This window comes from Saccostrea cucullata, unplaced genomic scaffold (assembly GCF_032062105.1).
Source record: "Saccostrea cucullata isolate Sc308-1 unplaced genomic scaffold, CSIRO_AGI_Scuc_v1 ctg247, whole genome shotgun sequence".
Classification (NCBI taxonomy): Eukaryota; Metazoa; Mollusca; class Bivalvia; order Ostreida; family Ostreidae; genus Saccostrea; species Saccostrea cuccullata.
Window position 1 is genome coordinate 28,287 of NW_026934500.1, and position 10,160 is coordinate 38,446.

The 10,160-nt window shown below is 32.6% G+C and overlaps 1 protein-coding gene across 1 annotated transcript; it reads left to right on the forward strand.

Moving 5' to 3' along the window:
* Positions 1 to 1,379: 1,379 nt before the first annotated feature.
* LOC134240849 (serine/threonine-protein phosphatase 6 regulatory ankyrin repeat subunit B-like) lies at positions 1,380 to 3,925 on the forward strand. The gene has a single exon (XM_062722921.1). It carries the CDS (start codon positions 1,380 to 1,382, stop codon positions 3,870 to 3,872), a length of 2,493 nt encoding a protein of 830 aa, XP_062578905.1. The 3' UTR covers positions 3,873 to 3,925.
* Positions 3,926 to 10,160: the final 6,235 nt, after the last annotated feature.

Consider the following 10,160-nt stretch of genomic DNA (forward strand, 5'->3'; position numbering starts at 1 on the left):
ACACACAATTTGAAGTGAAGTTTTATAAAACTCGCTTATATGAAGAAGCGTTAGAAGCCTTGGATTCTTTGGATTCTAAACCGATACTCGTATTGATTGGTGGCCCCGGCTGTGGAAAACGAACATATGCACGCCAACTCTCTAGGCATTTAATGAAAAAAGGATGGAAAGAGATAAGGTCATCACCATTTCATATTGGAGATATTAAAATCGAGCCTTCTCAAAGACAAGTTATTTTAATAACAAATTGGTCTGAAGTGTATTCAGATGAACAGTGGCGCCGTGTCATATTGGCCTTTAACAACCTATTTCCTAAATCATCAAAAAACGTAAAACTTATAATCACAGCAAGAAGAACATCTTATCTACATGCTCGAAATCGCAATAAGGAATTCGGAACTTTTATACAAAATGCAAAGATAATTGATATAAATGAAAACAAATACGACATGAACGACAAAACTGGAATACTCAGAGAGCATGTACGTGAGAATTCCTTTGACGCTGTTTTAACCTCGACGATGGAAATGTTTCCTTTACTTTGCACAGAGCTTGAATCGAATATAAAAGATAATGAAAATCCGAAAGAAAAATACTCATATCTTTTATTCCGTAAATATTTACATGAAATGCGAATACTTCGTGATGAATACTGGAGCTATTTTAAGATTTTGATTTATCTTACTACATCAAATTCTGAAATATTGACCGATGCAAAGGAGACAACAGGAGAAAACCAATGTTCGGAAGAAGAAATAAGGATGACAAAAGAAGAGATGGCAGATACTTTTCTTTCATTTAAAGACAATGGGGTATCATTTATTAATGTGGAATTTCAAGCAGCACTTGAACATTCTCTATTTGAAAAGGACCCTGACTTTTTTCTTAACTACATGCCACTGGACTACATCAAAACATTTGTTGAAGTTAACTTGGTACCAACTCTAAATATTAAGTCATATAGAAACATAACTTTACCTTTTGAAAAAAACAAAGATTTAGCTCAACGATTCCAGGTCGAAATATATAAAAATAAACGATACGAATTGTTTGAAAACAAGTCCTTCAGGGATGAAAACTTTATGAGCGAGTTTAAAAGAACATTGCTTGATTTTCAGACACTGGAACAGAATTTTCTTAAAATCCATCTTAGCAGAAAAGATTTTATAAACATTAAACATAACAGACAAACAGCTGCATTTTTAGATATAAGTAAAAAATTTATACTTATTGATTTTGTCATACTTTGTGGACTTGTGCATTTGATTAAACACATTCAAACTAGAGTAAATCAAATGTATAGAAATTCATATAGCATATTTGACCATTATAAATTACAATGTTCACGCAGTATCATAATTGCAATATACAGTAGAAACATGGAAATGTTCAAATATGTGTTTGATTCAATCGATTCCAACTTCAAACCAAGTTGTTTGAATACTAGAGGGCCTCTTCTTCCTTTAGTGGAAGCGTGCTTTCATGGGACATTCGATATGGTGAAAATCTTGATTAAATCTGGAGCATCTGTTAATCAAAGTGATGAAAATTCTGTGTCGCCTTTACTTGCTGCATCATATGAAGGTGATTTAGAACTTGTTCAATTTCTATTCGAACACAGTACAGAAATAAACCATGTTGACCGTGACGGAAAATGTGCATTGCATTTGGCGGCTGAGAATGGTCATACCAATGTTGTTATATATCTTCTTAGTAAATCATCTGAAGTTGATAAGGTCGATTCAACAAATAATACCCCTCTTTACTTATCCGCACAAAACGGGCATTCAAGTGCTGTTAGATCTTTGTTGAAGAAGAATGCAGAGGTAAATAGGAGATGTGAAAAGGGAATGACTCCTCTTCACGCAGCAGCATCTGAAGGACATTTAGAAATTCTTCACCTTTTTGAAAATGCTGATGTAAATGAATGTGATTTTGAAGAAAAAAATCCTCTTCACGTGGCTTGTAGTAGAGGTCATGAAGAAATTGTAAATCATTTAATAAAAATGAAAGCTAATATCAACAAGCGTGATTGCAGTAGTATTACACCTTTATTTGAGGCTTCAATCAAAGGATATGCAAATATTATGAAAGTCTTAATTGACGCAGGAGTTGACATAAACATATGTGATAAAGATAATAAGTCGCCGTTGTTTGTTGCTTCCGAAAACGGCCATATCAATGCTGTGGAAATACTAATAAAAAAGGGTGCTGATATTGACGAATGCGATAAAAATGGCGATTCACCATTACTAATTGCAATTAAAAGAAAACATAAAAGAGTTGCCGAAGTTTTAATGCTGAATGATGCTGGCGTAAATGTGAACAATAGATCGTCAAATACACCTCTTTCAATTGCTTCGATGCTAAATGAAGTTGAAATTGTTCAGTCTCTTTTGAAAAAGGGAGCAGAAATAGACTCTTCAAATTTAGAAAAACACACACCTCTTCACATAGCAGTGATGAATGGAAATTTATCAACTGTGCGAGTCCTTTTGGAGAACAATCCGTCAATGAATCCAATGGATCTTGAGGGAAAAACACCCCTTCATATCGCTTGTCAACAGTGTGAATTTAAAATTGTTTCCCTTCTGGTAACAAATGGAGCAAATGTAAACAAACTTGACAATAACGAAAAAACTCCACTTTTATTAGCAATAGAGAACAATGATTTCAACATTGTACAGCTTCTCATAGAAAATAATGCTAATAAAGAACTTGAGGATAACACAAGAGTAACCCCTCTTTTAGCATCAGTAATAAATAACAATTTTGAGATCATGAAACTAGTCTTTTCGTGTCATTTAGTAAACAGAGGTTCGGCAAAATATGGATCACCTCTTTCAGTTGCCATCGAAAATAAACAGATTAATTGTGCAGAATTCCTTACTAAACATGGAGCAGATGTCAATGAATATGTAGAGGGAAAATCACTTCTTCGTCTAGTGTCTGAACTAGGATTAGTTGAATTTGTTAAAATTCTTCTCGAAAACGGTGCATCTCTGAAAAATGATGCCTCAAATCCACCTTTATATGTTGCATCTTTACACGGTCACCACGAAACAGTAAAACTGTTACTGCAATATAAGGCAGATGTAAACCAATGTGATAAAAAAGAAAAGCAAACACCTTTACATGTAGCCGCTAAAAATGGTTTTTCGTCCGTGGTTGAGCTCCTGTGTGAAAATGCAGCTGATGTTAACAAATTGAATAAATCAAATCAATCCCCGTTGTATTTAGGTTGCCTGGAAAATCACATAAAAGTTGTCAGAATTTTGTTAAATAATAAAGCAAAGATATCCAATGGAAACTACCCCCTCACGATAGCAATACTTAAAGGAAATGAAGAAATAGTAAAGGAACTTTTAGAATGGAAAGCCGAAATTAGTAAAGTTATTACAAAAGAAAAGGAATCTGCTGTATATTTAGCCTCCAAATATGGATACTTGAGTATCGTTGAATATTTGATTTCAGATCAAAACGGTTTAGGTATGATTGATAAATGCGACAAAAATGAAAATACCCCGATACACATTGCTTCAGGAAGTGGCCACTTACATGTTGTTCAATGTCTATTGAGGCATACCAAATGCTTAAACAAGAACAATAAAGAGGGCGATACACCATTACATAAAGCGGTCAGGGGAGGCTTTGAAGACGTCGTGGCATGCTTGATCAGAGCTAATGCTAGTATTGAAATAAAAAACTCCGTTGGCGAAACAGCAATAAGACTCACCAAAAATGAAAATATCATAAATATGTTGAGAACTGCTTCAAAGCCTGGGAAACTACAAGCCCAAAAAACTCCTCGTGGGAAGCAAAACTATCGACCAAATGGACCAAAAAGAAGAAATGTACCAAAGAAAAAATGAAATGTAAGAACATTTACTCCGTACTACGTCATGTTTATATTGGGTTATACATATGCTCTACTATTTTTATATATAGCTCTTCTTCTAAAGGAGAGGAATATAGTCTAAAATGGCTATATAAAAATAAAATTAAAAAGCTAGAATAAATGAAATGTTTCTTTATCAATTAATAGTTGAGAGCTTATTTGTTGATAAAAAAGTTTCATGATATATTCATATTAATATAAACAAATATTAATTCTTAATAGCATGCTTTCAAGACTCAGAGTAATGGCAATATCTAATGGTAATGCATTGTAATAATTTTTTTTTCAAAGTAATGTGGTGTGATGTATAATGGATCCATCTTTCAAAAACAAGTAATTGTAATGTAATGCATTACTTTAAAAAATGTCAGTAATGACACATTACTTTTCAATTACATATCAATTACATTTTGTATATAAATCTCTTTTTATTTTGAATCTGAAATAAATTAATATCACTGAGAGGTTATATTTTTTTTATTAATAATGTTAGAGTCACAGGTACTTGTGGACAGGAATCCCACCAACTCCGATATTCAATCCCAGATCTTATTGGATATCTTTTTTTTCACAAAGTATATTTATTACACTTATTCATCGTGTGTACAATAGGAAAAAATCTCTCTTATAATGTACAGTAGGGTATTTTTGTGGAGCGAATATTTTGTGTTTTTTTTTTTTAGAATTTTTTGACGAACTTAGCCCCACACCAGATTCTTAAACTTAGATGTAAAGGGCCATGGAGTTTGTTTTTCGTAAGGAATTTATGTTCTGTTACAATCATGCTAACTGTTTGCCTGCTAGATATTTTTTATTAAGGCCGAATATCCCCAGAGTTTTTACATGTATGTGCTTTCTGTATTATGAACTGCTTAGTCCCACGCTGGGTCCCGAATCATCAGCCTTTAATGGGGAATGGATTTCACAATTTGGTTTTGGCTAAGTTAATATAATTTCGAAAAAAAAAATATACCCAAAAATTCTGATGAGTGAAAGAAAAGCTTAAACATCATTTTTAACGAAAAAAAATCTTCTAGCTCTCTTCATCCTCGTTTTGTAAATTCCATGACGGAGCATCTTTATTTGATACCATTGCCGTGGGGATCCGGGTTAGAATAGGTCCTCAGTACCCCTTACTTGTCGTAAAAGGCGACTAAATGGGGCGGTCCTTCGGATGAGACCGTATAAACCGAGGCCCCGTGTCACAGCATGTGTGGCACGATAAAGATCTCTCCCTGCTCAAAGGCCGTAAGTGCCGAGCATAGGCCTAAATTTGCAGCCCTTCACCGGCAATGGTGACGTCTCCATATCAGTGAAATATTCTGGAGAGGGACGTTAAACAGTATACAATCAATCATTTATTTGATACCACATTTAAAATTAACTTGGGTTGTAAGCCTGAACTGTACTATGAGTATATGAGACAGCTTCATAATCCATTCATACATTTTTGTTAACTATGAGACAATATTACACCAGATATGAGACTTATAAACCAAATTTGAATGGACAAGCCTATCGCTAAAATGAAGTGTATGTGAAGTCTTGAGAATTGAAATTTTTTCGTACCTCTCTCTCGACTCAATTTTTTAACTGAAACTTTTAATTGTTTATTTGTTATAATATATTTATTATTAGGGGAAATGTTTGTACCGCATACACTCCATCGAATCATAATAACTGTAAGGTAAACGTTTAAATACTTCACAATCCCATTGTCTCATTCGAAGTAGTCAATTACCTTTCACTTTTCTTGAAACGCTTTTCCCCTTTAAGTTATGATAATATATACAGTTTTGAATAGAGGTTATAATTTGTTGTTAAAATACTGATGAAGAAGAAGTAGTGTTTCATTTGATAAATTGACTTTACCAATTAAACTTTTGATGATCTAAGCAATCTACTTTCCTTTTAGTGAGTATCATTACTTGAAGATGAGAAACATCTTCATGTCAGATGTACTCCAACATTTAGTGATATAGTCTACATGTTATTCTTTATTAACATCATCAGTAATGAAGTGTATATCCGGAGTTAAGTTGAAAGAAAAGAAGGAGCAAAAACAAAACTTTTCATTTTAGATGTACATTATGGGAAATAAATCTAGAAAGTGCAAGGATTTTGAAATTTTCAGAATCAACAGTTTGTAGATACATGAATCAGTAGAAAACAAAGGGGTTTATAGTCGGACTCACCTTTCTTTGCACAAATTAGAAAACTGAATAAGAAAGTCCGTATGGTCGCAACGGCCACTGAAATATTCAATATTTCAGTGGCCGTTGCGACCATACGGAATTTCTTATCCGGTTTTCTAATTGTTGTTTATATTATAAAGCTTTCTGACATAAAGAACACCTTTAGTTTTTATAAGAGCATTTATTTAGCAAAAGAACTTTTGGGGGACAAAATGTAATTTACTTTAAGGAGGACGTTTACTCATGTTTCAGAAGACAGAAAGGAAAATTTATAAAATACACAAGAACAAAAGTCAATATATATTAAAACAAAAAATTCTTACTTATTTTTTTTTCATTTTTGTTTTTCTTCTAATTTTTGTAATATCAATTACAATGTAAATGTTATATGTATTTTTAAACATCATTTTGCAAATATCATGTGTGTTAAAGCTTATCGAAATAAAGAAATTCAAAAATATGAACAAAAATTAGTCCGAGGCAACTCTGTTCCGTTCATATAATATTTCATTGTGAAAAGAGTTTTGTTGCTTGTAATGTTATGTGAGTAAAGAGAAACTGGTCATAATGTGAAAAATTGACGTTTCTTTCTGAGAAATACCCAGGGACCACTATCATGAAAAGTATGTCATTGACCTGGTAATTTGAAATTGAAATGTAACACAAGAATTATAGGTGCACAATGTGCAATAGGTGGATATTTTCTTATCTGTAGATATTTTTGACATCTAAGTAAAGGTATACCTTAAAAAATTATACAATGCATCCAGAAAAACAGAAATCTACTTTCAATAGAAGGTATAGATTTACTCAGATATTTTGCAATGGACCTCAGAAAGATAAAAAAAAGACCAAAATAATGAAGTGTACGTATCCCCGAGCTTTAGGTGTTCACTCCCCTTTGAAGACCCTTTCTTGAGTATTGTTGTAGGAATGTATCAGAGTAAATTTCATGGCGAGAGTAAATTTCGTGGAAATTTACACTTAACATTAAATCTATCCGATGCGTTCCCGGAGGCTGTACAAGCTAAGTCTATAAATGAACACTCAGTAAATACCTACTCCATTAACCATACCTGAACGGTCATTATATATAACAGCTGATTTCAAATCATGATTTTAAAATTGTAGTGTTCAATTCAATGAGATCTTTAAGTGAATGCAAACAGTTCACCATCAAGTTAGAAAGCCAATATTTATATTCTTTGTAAAACCCATTTATCAAAAGTTAAGGCATCACTACCTAAACATTAAAGGAATGATAAAGGTCAAATCAATTTTTTGAGTCTTAATCATTACCTACGTTTTCCTTACGTATCACGTTGACAAAAATTTAAAATGTTATGGTTTAAGGGGGCCGACTATAGTTTCCATTGCGCAATATTTCGCGCATTATAGTAAAATGAAGCGTAATTACTGTTTAATGCAACTTTTTTTGCTTAATTATTAAAATTGAACAAAATTAAGAAGTTATAGGTATAAAAAATTTAATTACAATTTTATATAACTGTTTTTTTAACCGATTTTGCAATTGATAGGTAGGTTGACGTCGTTGCAGTGTGTTTTTGAAGTTATGATAATCTGTAGCTCTTAAAGAAAGGGGTAATAAAAATATTATTAAGGAAAAAGCAATAAACATACTCTATTGAAATTTAAAACATAGAAAGAACTACGAACGATAGTATTGTTCTCCCGCCTACCTCTAAGTCAATTTTCAAAAATTAACATATTCAAATGATTTTCAAAATTTTTATAGATATTTATATGAATTTTCATAAAACGTTACTTATTTGGAATACCAAAGAGAGATAACTCTATAATTTTGGTAAAACTTGTGTTTTTCACTATAGAAATCAACGGAAAACGGAAAATATTTTTAAAACATCTCCCCCCCCCCTTGAAACAAAAATTCCTTTTTACAGGTAATATGGACTGTCATTTTACAAATTTATGTCAAAGCTTTTTGTGTTTCACGGAGGGGGGAACATATGTTTATATATAAAAAACGAAAAAAATACTGATTTTTCACCAATTTTAAAGCTATTTACAACTAAATAATTGTATATTATTATTTCATATACGTTTTATTTATTTGCGTAAAACATAATAAAAGATATGAGATATTTTTTTTTCAAATTTAAGACTATTTCAAAATATGGTGATTCTTGAAAGTTCGATTTCACTAGAAAATATCGTCTACCCCCCTTTTTAGCTCACCTCAACGAAGTTGGAGGAGCTTATGTAATACCCTCGGCGTCGGCGTCGGCGTCCCAGATTAAGGTTAAGTTTTTTGCAGCAGTTTTCTTTTTAAGTACTTCTATGTCCTATATTGATTAGACATGCATGGAAGATGTTCTAGTGTGTTTCATTATACCAGTCAAAGTTTCAGATGCTGCAATTTCAGCAAAGGAATGACCAGGTTAATGTTTTTGGAGCAGATTAACATTTTTGGTGCAGTTTTTGGTGTAGGTTTCATTTCTAGTAACTATAAGACCTATGTTGACCAAACTTGCATGGATGATACATCTAAGGATGCATACTACCGGGCATGCTTCGGATGCTGAATCTGACCTACATTTTCCGGTTGAGTGAACAGGTTAAAGTTTTTGGTGCAGGTTTCATTTCCAAGTAACTATAAGCCCTATGTTGACCAAACTTGCATGGATGATATATCTAAGGATGCATACTACCAGGCTTGCTTCGGATGCTGAATATGACCTACATTTTCCGGTTGAGTGAACAGGTCAAAGTTTTTGGTGCAGGTTTCATTTCCAAGTAACTATGTGTTCTTAAATGACCAATCTTGCATGGATGATACATCTAAGGATGCATACTACCAGGCTTGCTTCGGATGCTGAATCTGACCTACTTTTTGTGGATGAGTGAAAATGTTAGTTTTTGATGCATGTTTCATTTCCAATTAACTATGACCCTATAATGAGCAAACTTGCATGGACGATACATCGTAGGATGCACACTAATGGACTTGCTTCGGATGCTGAATTGGACATACATTTTTTCAGATAATAGACCAGGTAAAAGTTATGGTTGCAGGTCTATTACTAAAAAACTATGAGGCTTATATAACATTGTAAAATACTTGCACAAATGTTGCGTCAAGAGATGAAAACTCTCAAATTTGCTTCAGATGCTGGATTTTGACATTTGAGATGCTGGACATTAAAAGTCATTTCCATGAAGAAGAACTAGTTTCAATTTTTTATGTAGGTCTATTTCAAAGTATCAGATCAAAATTGCTAAAATATTTTCATTTTTGGAATGTACACTTTTTGTTGGTTAATTGTACATGTGTGACTTTGCCTTACTTAAAGACAACATTCGTTGAAGTGAGCTCTGTAATCTCTGATTACCAATGTTTTCAAGAACTGGAATTAATGATAATTTACTATCTGGCGCTGGAATTAAAATGATTAATCAATAACCATAGAACTGTTCTTTGTATTAAACAAAGATTTAATGGCCAAATTGCCATTAATGTTGAATTTAATGGGTGCAAAATGTAGGCGAGAATCAAGAGTTAGAGTTCGTAGTTCTTTGAAAATATCTCCAATATTTTTATCATGTGAATCCATTGTGTACGTCATATTTTGTAATACTCCATAAAAATAGTAAAATTTGCCAATTTTTAGCATTTTGAGATGCCCCCGCTGGTAACAAGACGGTAGAATTTTGTGTATCTTACATATATTGTACAATATAGTATTACTCATCAAATATTATAGTTTGAACAAAATGTCTATAGTAGTATTTGTATAATTTGCTTTAAAGTGCTAAAAATTGTCATTTTCCTATACAATCCTATAGTAAATGTACCTGTATTTTGAGACGGTCCCTCAAAAATACCTGGACGGTAGATTTCCTCCAAACTTTGCATGTACACTGAAGTTAATATAAGTTATATATGGTATAAAAATGAAAAGTTTTGCTATTGTAGTTTTCACACAATAAAACTATAGTCGGTCCCTTAAAACACATAACTTATGCCGATATATCCCAGTAATGTGCAATCTGGTTCACTTAATTAAGCATCGTTGCTAGTTCCGAAG